The following is a 20,300-nucleotide window of genomic DNA, read 5'->3' as shown; positions in this document are numbered from 1 at the left end:
TCAAAAATGTATTTGATCTTCCAAAAAATACTCTGAAAACAGCTGGATGCAGTAGCTTGACTCTCACACTTGCCTCACTGCATTCTCTGACTGCTGGGAGAAATTTGCTTCTCCACTTCCTGGTGTAAACTGAACAATCATTTTCTACCAACTCTGCTCTCTCTGATTTTTAATACTTTTCATTTCTGCCAAATTTTTTCCAGGATCAGTTTTTTTTGTTGATATGATTGCATCATTATTAATATGGATCTTGGCTGCTTTCTCATGGCCAGTTTGGAGCATGCCCTTGATGTGCCTGTTAAATTAACAAATCCTGTTTTGGAACGCCAGTTCAGTTGCTTATTTATGCTTTCATAAAATGAATAGACAGTTCCTTCCAGTTTCTCTGGTACAGCATAAAATCTCAGGATCTGAAGTAGTTTACTTAATTTGATCTTCACCCTGTGGGTTTCAGATCCACATTGGATCCGACAAGGCTGCATTTTCCAGCTATGGATCCGAGCTCGAGACTCCTCCCCTTACCCATAATGCCCCCATGTCTCCCATCTCCCTTCAGATCTCGTTTGCCGCCATAGTGGTTACAAGAGTGGTTTCTGAGCTCCACCTCCTGGGTCACATAAGTGAACTAATTTCTGTTTTTTCTTTCTCTGACATCTTCTGTTTCTTTCTTGCATCCTTTGCTTTCACTCGCGTCTGTGCTGGATATCAAAAAAAAAAAAAAAAAAAAAAAAAACAACTTTCCTCTTCTCTCCTCCTCCTTCTCTCTGAGAGTGTGCGTGTGTGACTTTTGGGCCTGTGGATATGGCAGAAGCCCCTAAGCAAGATTTAGGAAATGCACAGAGTGCGGCCATAAGCTTTTCCTGGTGGATGGCCACACTCTGTGCGTGGTTTGCCTCAGTGCAGATCACCTCAAGTTCCTCTGTCCTATTTGTGCTAGTTTCAACTCCAGTGCACTTAAGGACAGGCGGGACAAACTGATACTGAAGGGATTGCTCCCCTCTTCAGGAACTACTGTCCCTTCCTCTCCAGCAGGGTAGCAGCAGCTGCATCTTCTACTTCCTCTTCTCCGGCCTCTGGGACTCAAACTCCTGCTAAGAGATCTGGGGAAGGGGACAAGGCCAAGAAGTACTGTTCCCGCAAGCGGTCCCTCGACCGCTTGTCGGAGGCAGCTCCCCCACAGGAAGTCAGGTCAGCGACTAGGCCTGGATTTCCTCCCCTACACTCCTCCAGGTTCTCTGACGAGCCCAAGGAGACTCATAGCCAGTACCCAGTAAGGACTTCTCCCCAACAGCTCTGTCATCCAGTTTCGTTGCCGTCCTCTCATTCCACCTGAAATTTAAGTGGAGATGGAGAAGATGATGAGGAGATTCATCTGCACCCAGATCCAGATGGAGGTCTTGCCGGGACCCTCTCCCTCTAGAGGGGGCTCCTTGCAACCTTTGTTCTGACCAGTAACTAGGCCTCCGATCCGACTGGTGGTTTTGGAGTTCTTGGATCTGAGGGCTTTCTGGGTCGGCGCCAATGGTACCATTTACCTTGACGCTGGCCATTGCCTTGAGCTTGTTGGATCCGATGAGATTGAATCCTGGCTCTTGGAGCCGTAGCCTTGGGGTCAGATCTGAAGGGGTGCTGTCTATTCTGAGTGCTTTGGAGCGGAGCATCCCTCTCGTGCATCTCGGCTCCGACTCCCCATTGGGTCAGAAGGGGATGGGCCCCATCTGTACATCCCAAGAGGTTTGCCCCACCTCTGCATTTGACATGGTGGACAGGGTTCTTTTGGTGTAGAGGCCTCTGACCATTTCATCCTCTGACGCTGCCCAGACCCCCCTGGTTCTGACTGTGGTTCCGACTGTCTGGCTGTCTCAGGGATGGCCTCTGGTCGTGATGCCCCAGGAAGTTCCAGTGGAACATCAAGAGGTTTGCGAGTCCTCTTCACCCCCCTAGGAGGTACCCCGCAAATGTAAGTGTAAGAGGAGGCACTTGGACTCTCCACCAGAGTCCCTCACAGAAGACATGGACTTGAATGAAGTGGAAGGTTCCCCAAGGTCACCCCATGAGGATGTCTCCTTTGGAGACATCATGGAGCTCTTTCACCAGAGGGTGAGTGATCAGCCCCCAAATTGACCTCAGATCAGTCCCTGTTCTTGGAGGCATTTGGTTCAGGCCCATCTACCTCTTGGGTATCCCCTTTTGCTGATCCACTCATGGATTTAATAACATCTAAGGCATGGAAGGAGCTGGACACCGTAGCACCCATCCCTAAGCGCCCCAGCAAAGGGTTGGGGTCCCCGGTAGATTTGATGATGGTGGCGGCCACCACCAAGAAGGAGCTCGCTCAGGAGAGCTCCACTGTCCATCCCCCTGATCGAGAATCAAGAGCGATGGACCATTTTGGGAAGTGAGTATATGCTTCAGTGACCTTCTCAGTGAGGGCGCTGAACTGTATGGCACATGTCAGACTCCAGAAAGATCTAGTGAAGGAGATCACGGAGTCTACCTCAGAGTCCATGCCGACAGAGGACAAGAAGACTTTCTCCGCTCGAATGGCCACACTAAAAGCAGTTGCCAACACGTCCATGTGACTGCTCTCTCATGCTACGGAGGGAGCTGTAAGGGCGGTAGGAACAGGCATTGCTATTAGGCATCATGCCTGCCTCCGTTTGTGTCAGTTTTCGGAGCCGTTCAAGGTGTCTTTCACCAATGGCCCCTTATGATGGTTCTTCCCTCTTCAGGAAGTCTGTCAAAGAGACTTTGGTCCAGATCGAGAAGGACGGGAAGACACTATCTTCCATCGGGATCTGCTTCTCCTCTCCTCAAAGATCCTTTTCCAGGAATCCGCAAGGAACGAAGAAGATGTGGTTCTAGAAGTCTCCGGTGTTTTACTGGGATGCTCAGGATTCTCCATCCCTCAGAGGCAGAGGGGGTCTGAAAAGACACTGCCTGAGAGGCAGAGGGGGTCCTAGGAATTTTGGGTCCCAAGAACCCTTTTTGGAGGGACCCAGGCAGCAACCCTGAGGGGTTGCCTGACTGCTCATCTCTGGAGGCAGTCGGGGGTTGCATGTCGCTACACCTGAAGGCAATGGACTCCATTACGAAAGATCGCTGGGTGTTGCTAACCATATGCAGAGGATATTTCGTTCCATTTAAGGAACATCCCCGTCTGAACAAACTCCTTCCAGACATCCCACCCACACAACAGGAGGAGGCAGTGCTAGAAATAGGAAAGCTGCTGAATAAAACGAGTCATCCAACTGGTCCCTCCAGGCCAGTCTGGATCTGGTCTTTACTCCAGGTTCTTTTTAGTGCCAAAGAAAATGGGGGACCTCAGAGTCATCTTGGATCTGTCCACATTGAACCTGTCAGTAACCAAGACAAAATTTTGGATGGTCACACTTCAATCTATCCTGCCTTTTTTTCAGCCCGCAGAATGGATGTGCTCGATTGATCTCCAAGATGCGTACTACCACATCAAAATGGACAGATGCTCCTGGAGGTTTCTTCGCTTCCGGCTGGGAGCCAATCACTACCAGTTCAGAGCCCCTCCCCTTTGGTCTCACCACAGCCCCCCAGAGTGTTTACCAAAGTGATGGCGGTTGTAGCGGCTCACCTGAAGCTCCAGGGTATTCAGGTCTTTCCGTACCTGGACAATTGGCTCTTTGCTTCCCCCTCAGAGCATCTACTGTGTCAAGCCAGGGATTACTTCATCCAGTTAGCAAACAATCTGGGTACCAGCATCAAGCTGAACAAATCTTCTCTAGAGCCAGTCCATATTCTGGACTTTATTGGGGCACATCTAGACACTCTTCAAATGAAGGTTTTTCTCACCCTGGACAGGATATGCAATTTAAGAGTGCATGTCTTACAAATTCTAGATGCTCAAGTCCCCACAGCCGCAGCAGTGCTCAGGGCATTAGGCTCCATGGCAGCCACAATCAATCTCCTGCCATTGGCTTTCCTGCATATGAAAGTTTTTCAGTGGACATTTGCAGTCCAGTGGTCCCTGTTAGACCTTCTTCTCACCTTTCTAGTGAGAATCTCGAAGGCATGCAGGGACTCCCTTCAGTGGTGGATTCAATCTCTGGTTATCCTCAAGGGACATTTCTTTCACCCTGTTTTTCCCAAAACCACAGTGACCACGGACCGGATGCCTCCCAACTAGGGTGGTGGGGGGGGTTCACTGCTTGGGAAGGACAGTCCAAGGCACGTGGTTCCCCTTCAAGACAGAGTTGCATATCAACGTTCTAGAGATGAGGGCGTGCTGGCATTGCGGGCACTTCATGCCCATCTTCCTCTAGGGTTGCCTTTCAGACAGACAATATGTCAGTAGTGTGGTACAGCAACAAACAAGGGGGAACCTGATCTTATCCCCTCTGTCGAGAAGCCATGAGAGTGTGGGAATGGGCAATCTCCACCAGCCGCTTTCTAGTAGCAATGCACATTCCGGGGCCATCCAGCATTCTAACAGATGCCTTACAAGTGGTCTCTGAATCCTTCAGTAGTGGAACAGATCTTTCTAAAGTAGGGTCAGCCTTGCTGCAATCTCTTTGCATCTCCTTCCAATACGAAATGCGAGTTTTTCACTCTGAACCTCCTAGAGGGGGAAGCCCCCAGAGATGCACTGGTTTATGCTTGGCCTCCCAGTCTCCTATATGCTTATCCTCCACTTCTGCTTATGTCCAGGTTTCTTCAGAAAACTTGAAGGCTGGAGAACACTTATACTCATAGCCCCATTCTGGCCTTGCTAGGTTTGGTTCCCCTCACTATGGTCTCACCTAGTTGTTCCTCCATGGACGTTGGATCCAGTTCCTGATATTCTTTCTCATCCCTCAGGGATCCCTCATCCAGATCTGGACAGTCTGAAGCTCACGGCTTGGCTGATTTGGTTCCCATGATTATCCCAGATTGTCATCCCCTGTAAAGTCCATTTTGGTGGCAGCTCTCACAAATCCTCCACCAGAAAGGTGTATCGTAGCAAATGGAGATGTTTTGCCATATGGGCTACTCAGCAGGCTTTGGGCCCTTTCACGGCTCCTCTTTCAGCGGTCTTAGAGTTTTTGGCCAGCATCTTTCATCATGGTGGTAGTTCTTCCACAGTTAAGCTGCTGCTGGCAGCTGTCTCTAATTTCCATGTTGGGGGTGAATGTCTTCCTGGCTTCTTCCAAACTTTGCAAGACCTTCCTTAAAAGGGACTTTTCTACTTAGACCTCTGGTTAAGGACCCTACGCCTCCGTGGGATCTTACCTTAGTGTTACAGGCATTGGTTTCTGCACCCTTCGAACTGGCAGCATCAGTTGATCTTCAGTTTTTGACATGGAAAACTGCGTTCTTGGTGGCCATTACCTCAGCCAGAAGAGTGTTGGAGCTTCAAGCTCTTTCTCTAAAGGTGCCTTACATGATCTTTCACAAGGACAGAGTGTCATTGCGTACTAATCCATCCTTTCTTCCTAAGGTGGCCTCGGAAGCCAGTATTAACCAGATGATAAATTTACCATTTTTTTCCCCAACTTCCAGAACAAAGGGGAATACAAGTTTCTTCTCCTTGATGTTCATAGACAACTGAGATTTTACTTACATAGGACAAAACCCTTTTGCAAATCTGATCAGCTCATGTCTTACACTAAACCTTTTTTAGGCAAGCCAGTTTCCAAGGTAACTATTGCTTGATGGATTTCTTTGTGCATTGCTTGAGCCTATGAGGTGAAAGGTAGGTCCCTGCCAGGACAAGTGAAGACACACTCCACCCGATCTATGGCAACGTCAGCTGCCTTCTGGTCTAGGGTATATCTGGATGATATCTCCTCGGTAGCTGTTTGGTCCTCATCTCATACTTTCATTTTTCATTACAAGTTGGATATTGTGTCTTGGAATAGAGCATCTTTTGGCTCTGTGGTGCTCCGGAATATCCTTCCGTGAAGGCCACCCAGGAGTTTATGGTAACTGGGGACTCTGTCCCACAGGTTGAAGATCAAATGAAGTAAACTACTTCAGATAAAGAAGTTATGTACTCACCATAAGATTCCATCTGAGTAGATGTGCTTCATTTGTCCTCAGCCTTTCCCCTGACCTTATCATTGATGCAGGCTGTGTTTAATTTTGTATAATTGTTTTGGCCCTTGACTCTGTCCAGGTCATGGAGATCCTTGTTATGATAAGGCGATATTGGGTTGGGTATATACCTTTTAGGCAGCAAACTTGATCTGAAGAGAGACAGGGAGGCATTATGGGTAAGGGGAGGAATCTGGAGCTCAGATCCATAACTGGAAAATGAGGCCATGTCGGATCAGATGTGGATCCGAAACCCACAGGTTGAAGACAAATGAAATACAACTACTCAAACGTTATGGTGAGTACATAACTTCTTTTTTTCTCTGCTTCACTGTGCCTTCTAATTCTGTTTTTCTAAACCTTTCTTGAGACGCCTCATGCTCACCCAACCTTTTTTTCATTTCAGCTTCAAATCTCTGAAGCTTTGTTAGAGCATCTGAATTGCTAGTTAAAGCTTTTTATTTTTTTCAGCCTTTTGTTATTTGAGTTGATATTCTTTCAGTGTTTCATTTGTATTTGATTTTTTCCTGTGAATTTCTGGAAGCCATCTCTTGAACCAATGCTGAAGCTTGAACTGCTTTTTGTTGAACAGCTGCTGAATCGTTCTCAACCAGTGTTTTTTTTTTCTCCTTTTCTGGCTGATTTCCTTTCAGATTCTCCAAATTTCTTCTTTGCTGGCATCCAGGAAATGTACTTAGCAGCAAGTAACTGGATTTTACTCAGATAACAGTCCAATGATATTCCTTTTTCCTCAGTTTCTGCTTTCACACCAGGAGAGCCAAAATTAAGATGTTGGTCAGTGTGCAGACATTTTTGGAAACCCTTTTGCACATTTTTTTTTTTTGTGTGTTCACTATGGCCAGCACCGTGACTCAGTTGGATGATCTAAGACTCGTACCTCTAGCAGGATGTTAATAAATAGGAATTGTACTTAGTTGTAGGCAATATAATTGGTGACTTTAACCCGTGCTGCAGAAGTGCAGTTTAGCTTCCGGGCAGTAAATCTTTTTGCTTCCCACTACACGCTAGCTCTCAACAGTTGTCGATATTCATGGCCATTGCTATGAATCTGCAGTATGCTGTTGCTTTTTTTGGTACTTGAATTTTAACATGCTCATTGCATTCCCTTTAAGATGTGATGCAGACAGTATCTTTGCAGTGGATGGGTGATGGTCTTCTGTTGGGTTTCTTTTTGTGATTCTGGTAGTCTGGCTTTGGTGAGTAACACATGTTGTACTGTATGTGCTACTGAGCTGGCCAGGAAGAGATACACCTGAAAAAAATGTTTTTCAATTTAGATTTAACTGGATGGGATAGGCTCATTCTTTAGCTGTTTTAAATTTCAAACCAAGGCCAACAATGACAGAATATTTCATATAACAGAGTCTGTGAATACAGAAGTCTAAAGCAGTAAGGTAATAAGTAGCCAAAAGTTAAAGAATGAAAAGCTTTCCAGTATCCATAAAGGGTGCTTCCAGTTTAGAAATATGGAAGACAAATTCATCTGTGGATGAGTGTTTTGTAGAAATTTTAACTGAAAAAAATGGAAATTTATTTGCATGTCCTGTTTATGTTCAATCTGAGTAGAGTGCATTCATTGTTGCATATCAACTGTAACAAAGAGAGAGAAAAGGTGGAGACTGACAACAATGTTACTCCTTGATGAAAACCACAGACTGCTGCATTTACCAGCCCGCTTAGAAATAAATTAATAGTAGTTTTCTGTTTGCCTTGCCGTAGTTGCAGGTCCTTTATTAATAACCCTTTGCCACAGTCAAAATTTGTGCTATGAAAAGATGTTTTCTTTTTTTTTTTTTTTGAAGAGAGGGACCTATCCAGTGACTGGGATATTCAAGCTACTGCATGTTGGTTTATTTGTTTGGCAAGATTAGTCCCACTAGGCGTGTACCTACTTTCTGTGGAAACCTAAGGTGGACTGTCGACCATGACAGTTGAGGCCTTCAGGTGGTCAAAATGATCTACTGAAGGCATTGAGTTTTTATTTAATTCCAAATTGAACTTTTGCCAAAATTAGCAATTTGTGTAATGGTGAAATACTTATTCCTTTTCCTTAACAAATTTTAAAAAGTATGAAGTGTATTGAAGCAGAAGAAGAAGTAACAAAAGGAACAGATAATGCACTTCAGCTCAGCTGCTTTATTAACCAGGAAGTGAAATATCTCTTTACTGGACTCAAGATGGTACGTATTACCTTTTTGATAAAGTATTCATGAAACAGACATTTAGGAACTCTAAGATAACTGAAAAACTGCATTTTTGTAGAAATAATGTTTAGATCCAATGATGTTATGTAGTCCTATCTCGCCTACGTTCTTACCCGTGGGTTCGGAGCCGAATATCGGCTCCGACTCGGATGATTTTACTAGCTCGAAGTCTCTCATTGGCTGGGCCAAGTGGGTATCCCATAGTGCACTGCTCCGTATCCCCAGATCTTGTTTGCCGCTTGTGTAGCTCAGACGTGGTCTCGCTTGGCTGTGGCTAAGTACCCTCTTTTTTGCTATTTCTCTTAGAGAAATTTGATATTTCATACCCAAAAGCTATTTTGATAGCTATTTCTTGTTGTATTTGCTGTGTTTGAGTGTGGTAGTTGTGTCTTTTGGTATCCCTAACTGTTCCAGTGGGCTAGGCCCGTTTTAGTTAGAGGACCTAGTCCTCCCCTCTGTTAGATAAACTTTTAGTGTGATTATGTTTTGTCTGTGTGTCCCCTTAGAACAGTTTCAGTTAGAGGTTCTTCGATTGTGTCGAGTAGAGTTTTTCTGGTGTACCTACTGTGTGTGTTGTTCCCGCCCTTTTTTGTGATTTGTGTCTAGGTGGTTTCGCTTGGCGCTAGTTATAAGTTATCCAAGGATCAGAAGGAGCATAAGCATTCTGGCTTTAAAAAATGTTCCAAATGTGGATATAAGATGTCCATCACGGATGGAGACTCAGTGTGTATTTACTGCCTTGGAGCCATCCATTTACAGGAGTCATGTAGCTTTTGCTACGCGTTCAGTCCTAGGGTGCTCCAGGAGAGGAAAAATAAATTAATATTGAAGGGACTTCTAAAACTGTCGTTTGAGGAAGCTATAGACTTGGCTTCCAGTTCTCAGTCAAAATCCAAAGCTTCCAAGGCTAAGAAAAGGTCTCTGGCTACATCTGTCTCTTCGGAGCCTCCGGAGAAGATTACTGTACTGGACTCTACTTCCTCGGCTACACTGTCCTCGGGGCCGCAGGAGGTATCAGTGTTAACTGAATCGGCGTCGGCTCCTATCATTCTTGAACCCATTTGGAGCCGGTCGCCAGTGTGAGGCATGGTTCACCTGACAAGAGATCCCAATCTCCATCGCTCTCCTCCAAATCCTCCAGGCTCTCTGATTTGGATGTTGATAGGGTGGTGCAGAGGCTCCTTCAGTCACCGGTGTTGGCTAAATTGTTCTTGGCTCCGACCCACTCGGCTCCAGAGCCAGTTCCTATGACCGTTTCGATGATTCCTCCTCCGAGCACATCCTTGTCGTCGGAGCCGGTATGCTCTGCTCCGAGTGATGTTCCTACGCTGGCTCCGATACTCCCTCAGGGTCTATCTGTGCCGACCTCGGTTCCGTCCATGTCTGTTCCGTCCACAGGGTTCAAGACTTGGGTCTCTAAGGTCGGGCCAGAGGAGGATACTTCGGAACATCTTTCAGTTCCGGGTTTCCCACTCGGTGCATCGACTCATGGGACCCCGGTCTCAGTCGTGGCCTCGGAGGCCAGTCTGTCCTCTGACTCGAGGGGACCGGCCTTTGAGGCCATGCGGAGAGCGCTGGCCAGGTCGTCAGCCACATCACCTGGGTCAGTCATTCCATCCCCCACTACCCCGGCAAGAGCCTCTGATACCTATCCCTGGACAGTAGAGCGCCAGGCCCTAAGGATACCCCCATGAGCGGTCCCCAACTTTCTGAGGGTCTCTCCAGAGTTCATGCCTGAGGAGCCTCCTAGAAAAAAATTGTGCAAGAGGAAGCACATAGACTCCCAGGATGAGTCTCTCACCTCAGATACTGACCTCGAGGAATCGGAAGGGTCCCCCAAGTCATCCTCTGATGATGTTTCCTTCTCCGATATCCTGGAGATATTGAAACAAAGAGGTGACTGGCCTTTCAAAGCTCCTTCCGAGGAGGAGTTAGTATTCCTTAAGGCTTTTCGTGCTCAGCCCTCCGCCTCCTGGATGTCTCTACCCTTCAACGAACTTCTTGATCTCATTTGTCGAGAGTGTGGGAAAACCCCGATTCTGTGGAGCTTGTGCCCAGGCGTCCCAACAAATTTCTTTCCACCCCCCCCAGGGCAAAGACTTTCTGTCAAAAGGAGTCTTTGTAGATGCCATGGTGGTGGCGGCAGCCACCCAGAAGGAAGTAGCAGAGTCTTCTTCATCCGTCCATCCTCTTAACAAGAAGTCTAGGACCATGGATCAGTACGGGAAGCGTACCCTATCTTCAGCAACCTTCACTTTACGGTCGCTGAATTATCTGTCTCACTTCATTCGGCTCCAGAGAGATCTCCTCAAAGAGTTGGGAGATACTCTTGCGGGTAACATACCTGAGGTGGTGGTCAGACGGTTAATGCCCAGTCTCTACCCTCAACTCGTTTGCTAATGGCTCATTTCGTATGCAGCCGAGGGAGCGAGTAGGGCAGCAAGCTCAGGGGTCACCCTTAGAAGGCAAGCCTGGCTGCGCCTGTGTCACTTTGCGGAGGCCTTCAAGTCTTCCTTCACTGACGCCCCCTTTGACGGTTCCTCCTTGTTTGGGACCAAAGTGAAAGACACCCTCACCAGGTGTGAGCAAGAGGGAAAGACCCTGTCTGCTGTAGGGGTCCGTTTTTCCCTTCCTTCTAGGCCTTATCCCAAGGCCCAGCAGGGGGGGGGGGGTTTGTGGTTCAAGAAGTCAGAGTTTTTTTCCTGCCGCACAAGGTGAACCCCCCTCCAGAAGCAGGGGGGGTTATTCAGGGAGACATCGCCCCAGAGGCAGAGGGGGCCCCCGCAGTTCTGGAGACCGCGACTCCTTCCGTGGCTCTCCATACTCTCGTTCCTGAGGGGTGTGCCAGACTGCGCTTATCCGGAGCCAGTCGGGGTTCGAATTTCCTTAAACCCGGAAGCCTGGGAGAGCATTACCCAGGACCGATGGGTATTACGGGTAATTTCCAGCGGTTACTTCATTCCATTCTCTTCAGTACCCCCGCCAATCAGAAAAATCCCAGGCATTCCACCCAGTCAAAGGGATCAAGCAGCCTCAGAGGTCTCGCAGCTGCTAGAAAAAGAAGCCATCCAGCGTGTCCCCTCAGACCAAATCGGATTAGGGACTTACTCAAGATTCTTTTTGGTGCCGAAAAGAACAGGGGACTTGAGACACATTACTAGATCTCAGTCAGCTCAACAATCACGTACACAAGTCCAAGTTCCATATGGTCACACTACAATCGATCCTCCCATTGTTGGGAGAGGAGGTATGGATGTGCTCCATCGACCTCAAGGATGCTTACTACCATGTCAAAATGGACAGAGCATCCAGGAGTCACCTACGCTTCTGGCTGGGAGCCAGTAACTTCCAGTTTCGAGCCCTGCCCTTTCTTCTCACCACAGCCCCCAGGGTGTTCACCAAATGTATGGCGGTGGTGACGGCTCACTTGAGACGTCAGGGATTCCAGGTGTTTCTGTACCTGGACGCGACTGGCTCCTTACTGCCCCCACCAGGCATCAACTAGTTCAAACCAGGGACGCTACCTTCAATTTGTGTCACCAGTTGGGCATAACAATAAATTGGGAAAAATCTGCCTTATTGCCCTCACAGCGTGTCATCTTTATAGGAGCAGATTTAGACACCATTCGAATGCGAGCATTCTTACCACAAGAAAGGATCACAGTATTACAACAACAAATACACATGCTGATACCCCTGAGACAAGCAAAGGCAAGACTGGTTCTCCAACTCCTAGGGACCATGGCAGCAACTATCATGTTGGTCCCTCTAGCGAGATTACACATGAGACTTCTTCAATGGCTCCTCTTTGCTCACTGGTCTTTCCAAAGACTCCCACTATCTCATCCCATCTTACTCACGGACAGGTGCAAGCAGGACCTCCGTTGGTGGCTGTGCACCAACAATTTGAATGGGGGGAAGCCCTTCGTTCCACCCATCCCTATTGCCATGGTGACCACGGACGCCTCCCAGATGGGGTGGGGTATTATCTTGGCAGGACGGTCCAAGGCACGAAAACTAGATACATTTGCATATAAACATCCTGGCGATGAGAGCAGTGCTTCTTGCGTTGCAGGCACTTCAGGAGGTTCTTCTTCTAGGGACAATTGCGATACACTCAGACAACATGTCAGTAGTGTGGTATCTCAACAAACAAGGGGGAACCCGGTCCCTACCCTCTGTGCAGAGAGGCTATGCAAGTGTGGCATTGGGCAATAGCTTCCCAATGGTTTCTGGTGGCTGCGCACATTCCGGGTAAGTCCAACATCATAGCGGACAGGCTAAGCAGAGCAACTACTTCACGCAGATCCCCCCACAGGGGGAATCACCCAGGGATGCTCTGGTTCATGATTGGCCCTCCGGTCTGCTTTATGCTTTCCCTCCGTTTCCCCTGCTGTCAAGGGTGATTCAGAAAGCGCAGTTCTTGGGAAGCAGAATGATTCTGATTGCTCCACACTGGCCTTGTCAAGTCTGATCCCCCTTTCTTCAACTATACATTGTGGACACTCCTTGGATTCTGGAACCACAACCAGATTTACTGACACACATGTCAGGACAGTTCCACCCCGCTCTGATGACCCACCGGTTGACAGCCTGGCTACTCCACTTCCATCGTTAGTTAGACATCATAATTTTTCACCGGAAGTGGTCCATAGATTATCGTCCTCTCATAAACCATCCACTAGAAAGATTTATTCTAGTAAATGGAAAAGGTTCTCTATCTGGGCACATACTAGAGGCATTGATCCTTACACAGCTCCAATAGATTCGGTTCTGGAGTTCTTGTCTACGCTTTTCTATCAGGAGTCCACATCAGCCTCCATCAAAGTTCAGCTGGCGGCGATATCTAATTTCCACGTAGCAAATGAACCTAGTCTCATGGCACACAGACTATGCAAAGCATTCCTTAAAGGTACTCTGTTGCTTCGTCCCCCAGTGTCCGAACCTGTCATGTCCTGGGATCTCAATTTTGTTTTGCAAGCCCTTACTTTACCACCATTTGAGCCTGCAGCTACCTGTGAATTAAAATTCTTGACATGGAAAACAGCATTCTTAACAGCAGTCACTTCAGCGAGGCGGGTTTCGGAAATTCAAGCCCTCTCCATCAAACCCCCATATTTAATCTTCCATAAAGATAGGGTCTCTCTTAGACCAAACCCCTCATTCCTTCCTAAAGTGGCTTCCGTGTCCAACATGAATCAGTCCATTGAGTTGCCTGTTTTCTTCCCCCACTTCTCTAACAAGGCAGAATTTAGATTTCACCAATTGGATATACATAGACAGTTATGCTTCTATCTACACCAGACAAAAGATATCCGGAAATCTGACCAACTCTTTGTCTCCTTTTCGGAAAACCGAATGGGCTCTCTGCTATCCAAGGTCACACTGTCTAGATGGATAGCCAGTTGCATCTCTTTCATCTATCAGGCAGGAGGTAAAATCTGCCATTTCCAGTCAAGGCACATTCTACTCGGGCTGTTTCTACATCCACAGCCTATCAAGCTAGATTGTCAATGGATGATATATGTGCTGCAGCTACTTGGGCTTCTCCTCACACTTTTGTTTCTCATTACAAATTGGACGTGGTCTCCAGGGGCAGGTCTTCCTTTGGCTCTACAGTTCTCAGGAGTATTTTCCTATGAACCACCCAGGATGTAGGTGCTAGGGACGCTGTCCCACGGGTAAGAATGTAGGCGAGATAGGACTACATAACATCAAGAAGTTATGTACTCACCATAACGTTCGATGTATGTAGTCCATCTCGCCTCACATTCTTACCTTCCCCCTTCCTGGAGGATTTGGAGGTTAGGTTGTCATCTACAGAGTCCCTTTCATTATGTTATTCTTTATGTGGATGTGATGTGTGTATGGAGTAGAAATGATTTTCGCAGCAAACTAGATCTGGGGATATGGAGCAGTGCACTATGGGATACCCACTTGGCCCAGCCAATGAGAGACTTCGAGCTAGTAAAATCGGCCGAGTCAGAGCCGGTATTCGGCTCCGAACCCACGGGTAAGAATGTGAGGTGAGATGGACTGCATACATCGAACGTTATGGTGAGTACATAGCTTCTTGTTCTCTTTCATCCATTCTTCAATGGATGGGTTACAGGATCTGACTTTGACTATTTTCAGACTTTGGATCCAAGGCTCAGGCTCCTCCCCTTACCCATAATCCTCATGAAGTTACCTCAGATCATGTTTCCCCACTCATTTGAATCTGGTGCTCTCTGTCTGCTCAGCATGTTGTCAGTTAAATGTACTTCTTTGAACATATCTCTATTTAATTACTATCTGTTATTTGCCTAACTTCTTATACCCAGTTCCCCCTTTTCCTGGTGTGTGTGTGTGTGTGTGTGTGTGTGTGTGTGTGTGTGTGTGTGTGTATATATATATATATATATATATATATATATATATATATATATATAGATCCACTACTAAATCCTGAAAACCCAAACTACCGACGTCCAAATGCCCGAAACACTAAAATACCAAAACATCAAAACCGCGAAATTCAAACTGCTGAAACCTACACTCAACATGCACTACACACATACACCGTCCCCTGAACACACACACACACACACACACACACACACAAACCTAAACTCCACCCCCCACTTAAATATTCTAACTCCAAGGTCGCACTACATACACAAATACACAAAACACCACCACACACCTACATTCCCCTCGCACACACGCATCACAGTCACAACACACACTTACACACTAAACCCTAACCAACACATTAAACATAGATACTTACCTGACCTTCCACCATACCGCAACACCAGATGCGCGAATGTCAAACTCTCGATCGGGATTTTGAAATTCGCGCTTCTGGTCTTTCAGTAATTAGGGGTTTCGGCTATATAGTCTTGAAAGTTTGAAATTCGGTATTTCAAACTTTCGGGATTATGTAGTGATCCCATATATATATATATATATATATATATATATATATATATATATATATAATGGGATAAACCTTTGCCTTCTTGTCACTTGCTGATCTATCCTTTTAGTTTCTTTTGAATTGTTTCTTTGATTGTGTTTGGTGGTGCTGTTGTTTTCCCTGTTATAGTGATATTGTTCTTATAGTTGTGATCAGACTATAGTTGTAGTTAGTATCATTAGTTGTTATACTTGGAAGTTGTTATTGTTAGGTTGTTGTAGTCATCTTGGTCATTGATTCTTGTAGCACAGTGGTAGAAAAAACATCAGGCTTTAAAAAGTGTATTGGTTGTGGCCACAAGATCCTCAACTCACGATGCTCTTATGAAGTGTGTGTATTGTTTGGAGGCTTTGTAGTTCTGTTTTCACTTCATTTGGTTCCAGGCCTTGACTGAGCCATGGAATAAGCTGGTGCTTAAGTGCCTTTTCTCTAACAGAGTGGGAGAAGTTTCCCTCCCATACTCATCATCAGCTTCCACTTCTTCCAAGTCGACTATGGAGATGATTAGGGGTGAGAAGAATGCTGACAAGCCAAGGGACAAAGACGGGGAAAGGCACAAGGAGCCAAAAAAATGTTCCCCAGACGACTGGTCCACCTCTTCCAGCCTGACCTCAAAGCTGCAGAACCCACTGAGCCTGTCCTGGCTCTGAAGTCTGTCACTACTGGATCCAGCCCTCTCCTGCTCCCGGAACTGTGCTTCTCCCCAGAGCCAGTTTCTCCTAAGCTCTGCTTTTTCTTTTCTCCAGGAAAGATCTTTTCACAAGCTATCCAGACCCCCCTTTTGCTGCTTTGTCCCTAATGTTTGGGCAGACCTCCAGGAGTCTCTCTGAAGTGGATGTTGATAGAATAATGAGGAAGTTCCTCAGGACACAGATATATCTGGAGGTTCTCACAGTTCTGGCCTGTGTTTGAGTCTCAGGCTGTAAACCATCCTGTCATCTACTCTGCTTCTTCCCTGATCCAGTCTTAAGATTCAGGTTTCTTAGATGTAGGTGCTTCCTGGTAGTTGTCTGTGGCAAATCTAATGGTTTTGTCTTCGTTGATTCTGACTGTATCTGTGATCCATTCAGCTCTTGTGTGTTTTAGACCTAGATGGAACACAGAGCTGAGGGGTCTGCATCAGTGCCATAGGGTCAGGTTTGTCTCTGAAATTTTCTAAGCCTTCCCTTCTCCCTAAGCTTCCACACTAGATAGCTCGGCACATGTATTGACCTCTGAGCTACGTCATCAAGCAGGTCTTTGGAGCCAACCTGTGCTTGAGTCCTTGGACCCTACTTGGATGGTCGTGAGGCCTCTTTTGGCTTCTGCTTTTGAGGCCTTCAAGAGACTACGCTCTTGGTGTGGAGAGCAGACTTTTATACCCTGCTTTGATTCATTCTTGCACCCACTGAGCTCTTCAGGTCTTTTCCCCTCCACATCCTGTCATGTTAGGTCAACCAGCCCTCAAAGTCTCAAGTGGACTCCCAATTGGCTTCAGACTCCTCCCCAGATCATGCCACTAGTGAGGTTTACCAGAAGCATACGTGCAAGAGGAGGCACGTTTACTCTCAGAAGTAAGAAAACACTGCTGTCATTTATTTATTTATTTACTATAAGTTTTAATATGCTATGCTGATTGTATTTAACAAAATGTAGTTTTGTTTTAAACTTGGATCTAAGTTATTTTAAAACATGTTTTTGTTACAAGTGCACTATGCAGATGGGGAGTAAGTGTTGCTGTGTTTCATTGCCTCATTTTTTAATTGCTTAATTGCCTTTTAACTAGATTGGTTATCTGGTTCTTAAATAGTTGTGTGTAGGAATTGTTTTCAGGATCTGAGGAAGGCACATGCCGAAAGCGCTTATCCTGTTCTAGTTTTTGTTGTATTAAAGTTCCAGTTTTATGTCTATGGTGTTACGTTCCTTTTTTGTTTTCTTCTAATTTGTGTACTGGAGCGTTCCTTGGTGGTGCTACTGGATTTTGGTACTGTACTCTCAGAAGGAGTCTTTAACAGACTATGCTGTTTTCAGTGAAGTAAAGGGGTCCCCAGATCCCCCCTTTTGAGGACATATCCTTCGGTGAGATTTTGGAACTTTTCAGGCAAAAAGTTGGGGGGGGGGTGCTTCATCAAAGCACCATCTAAGGAGGAATCCATATTTCTTGAGGCTTTTGGGTTGCCCCTTCTACCTCTTGGGTGGTCCTTCTCTCAGATGACTTGGTGGATTTGGTCTCTATGTAGACAGGGAAGGAACTGGATCCAGTCTGTCCCATTCCCAGGAAGCAGAACAAGATTTTGGTATCGCCTAAAGATTCCCCATTTTGCATTAAGAGTAATGCAGTGGGGTTCCGTGGTGGTGGCAACAGTCACCAAGGAGCTACTCACTGTGGAGACCTCCACTGTCCATCTCTCCAACAGAGAGTCCAAGGCATTGGATAGGTTTGTAAAGAGGATATATTCTTCAGTGACCTTTGCTGTCAAGGCACTGAACTATTTGGCTCATATAACATGCTTTCCAGATGGATATAACAAAGGGGCTGTCCAAATCCCTTTCTAGGTCCTTATCTGTGGAGGAGAAGAAATTTGTCTGCTCACAGCTGGACACCCTTCATTCTGTATTGAACGTGTCAGTGTGCTTTATTTCAAATGCAGCAGAGGGCACTGGCACCAGCATAGCTGTTAAATGGCATGCCTGGATGCATCTCTGTGTATATGCAGAGCACTTGCACTTTTCTCAATGCTCCCTACACTAGAGCCACCCTATTTGGACCTAAAGTGAAATAGATGCTGTCCAAAAGTGAGCAGGAGTCCAAAACCTTGTCTGCTGTGTGAATATGGTTTTCTGCTCTTGTCCAGAAACCAAAGGGAAGAGAAGCAGCTCTGGATGTTCATCATACTGATCACTTTTGCAGTAGACTTAGCTATATGGGGTTATATCTCGCCAAGGATATAACAGCCAGACTGCTTTCAAAGCTTCATGGCACCTTCCACGCACCCAAACTGTCAGCTCAAGCTGAGCTGACTAAAAGACAAGTTTGTGTGTGAAGCCCTTCAGAGCTTTATTGTCCCCAAGGAGTATGCTCCTCTGAGGCATCTGAGCATCAGTGGTTGAACTGTGCATGATGTCCTTCAAGGATGCATCTGCAGTCCTTACAAATGGGTTGTCCTATCGTCAGGCAGCCCTTTGGTCAGCCGGATTCCAAAGTCTGGGTCTGGCTTCGGCTGGTGTCGCGCTTCACCCGACGTCATAGCTGCAGTTCTTCGGGTATAAAGGCATCAGCCGACGCCATTTTCCCCAGTCTTTCTTGCCGCGTGGCGCCCGAAGCAGAAGCTGTTCGCAAGTGCCGGTCGGTCAGAACCAGAGATTACTACTACCGAATACTACTTCGAGGACTTCTAAAAAAGCTAAGTACCCCGTTGGGGACTCTTTCTTGCCTCAGCCGATGTCAGAAAAAGTGAATAACTGTTTAACTTGTGGGAAACAAATACCTCATAAAGATTTCCACTCTTACTGCTTACCTTGTTTAGGCCCAGATCACGACGTAGCAGCTTGTCTAGCCTGTGCTTCTTTTAACCGACGGACGCTTAGACGTCGGTCGGAATTTGCAGAGCAGTTTTTCGGCTCGGATTTTGCTTATATTATGCCGTCGGATCCTCCGACTTCACAAATAACCAAAAAACGCAGGGAAAAGGACCGACACTCGCGGTCCGCGGTTTCGGCCGAAACCGCGGTTAAGCCAACCACGAGTGTCTCGGTTTCGGCTGAAACCGAGCAAGCGGTTCATCCCCCAGCCGAAAACATGCCTTCTACCGAGGCCTCTTCTAACCTGGTGGAATCGGCTTCTGAAATCCAACCTGCAGTTACGGTTTCTCAGGAATTATCAGACACTATTCCCTTGGATATTTCAACCCCTGCACGTGGAGCTGCTAGGCCTCCTGCAGCCATGTCTATTAAGGCCTTTGCCAGGGCTAAAGCAGCTAAAGCTTCAAAAACTGTGCCTGTTAAGCCCCCCCTCTCACAGGCCCAGCTCCAGTTACCATATGCTTTCTTTGGCAGAGGATCTCATTTCTTTAATTCGTGGATCCCAGCCTCAGCCAGACAGGACCACTCATCCACCTCCAGAGAAGGGGCCTAGAGCAGAGCCCCCAGAGCCAGTATCCACAGATGATTCCTCTGATGACTCAGAACATACAGACCCTCCTGAGGCTCCTTATTCCCCTTACGAAGACTCTGATGCTGAAGAGTCCATTCCTTCAGCCTCTCCACCTGAGGAATTTTCCTTTGGGGAAACCTTGCATGCTATGAGGGAACAATTTCAGTGGCAGGGCCAAGATTTCTCAGACTCCAGAAAAAGGCTTAGAACCTTTTTACATTTGCCACAGCATAGGCCTTTAGCTATACCTCCAGTTCTGTTGTAGATGATGCATTTAATGATGCTTGCACTGCCCCTGATTCATTACCTCTGGCCCCTGCTAAGCCCGATAGGTTCTACAGGGTCCCGGACACTCATCACCATTTATACAAGGCTCCTTTTGCAGATCCAGAGACTATCTCCCAGGGGCCTAAGGCTGTAGCAACTACATCTGCTAAAAACCCCCTCCCCTCTGAAAGGGAATCCAGATCCTTAGAGAGATGGGGTAAAAAAGTTTACACTTCTGCTACTCTGTTAGCTAGGGCTTTGAACTGTCAATTTCATATGATTCAATATCAAGAGTTTATGCTAGACCAGTTAACCAAAAAACTGTCCTCTGAAGAATCTTTAGATAAGAAGTATGTTCAGGAAATGGTACATAACATACAGCAGGTTAGTAACCATTCTTTAAAATGTGGCTATGATGCACTGGAGGCTTCCTTTAGATCAGCCATGACTGGCACAGTTATCAGGAGACACGCATGGTTGAAAGAGCAGGCATTACCAGACCATGTCAAATCAAAGCTTTTAGATGCACCCATGGACAAAGTCAATTTATTTGGTTCTCCTGCACAGCAGGTACTGAAAAAGATGGAAGAGAAGGCGAAATCTGTACAAACAGTGAAAGATTTCTTACAGGTTCAACCTCCAAGGTTTAGCAGGAACTGGCCCTCCAAGA

General features: G+C 46.6%; 1 protein-coding gene across 2 annotated transcripts in view; it reads left to right on the top strand.

Annotated features, from left to right (window-relative positions):
• The window catches only part of USP14 (ubiquitin specific peptidase 14), a 1,988,776-nt gene that overhangs the window by 1,368,187 nt on the left and 600,289 nt on the right, over positions 1-20,300 (top strand). For both annotated transcript variants that reach the window (XM_044065241.1, XM_044065240.1), the window contains exon 10: positions 8,135-8,246. In XM_044065241.1, coding sequence (XP_043921176.1) covers positions 8,135-8,246 — 112 coding nt within the window. The remainder of the gene's footprint in view (positions 1-8,134; positions 8,247-20,300) is intronic.

This window comes from Protopterus annectens, chromosome 3.part0, assembly GCF_019279795.1.
Source record: "Protopterus annectens isolate FY-2018-M chromosome 3.part0, PAN1.0, whole genome shotgun sequence".
Lineage (NCBI taxonomy): Eukaryota > Metazoa > Chordata > Ceratodontiformes > Protopteridae > Protopterus > Protopterus annectens.
This window is presented reverse-complemented; position numbering and strand designations above follow the sequence as displayed.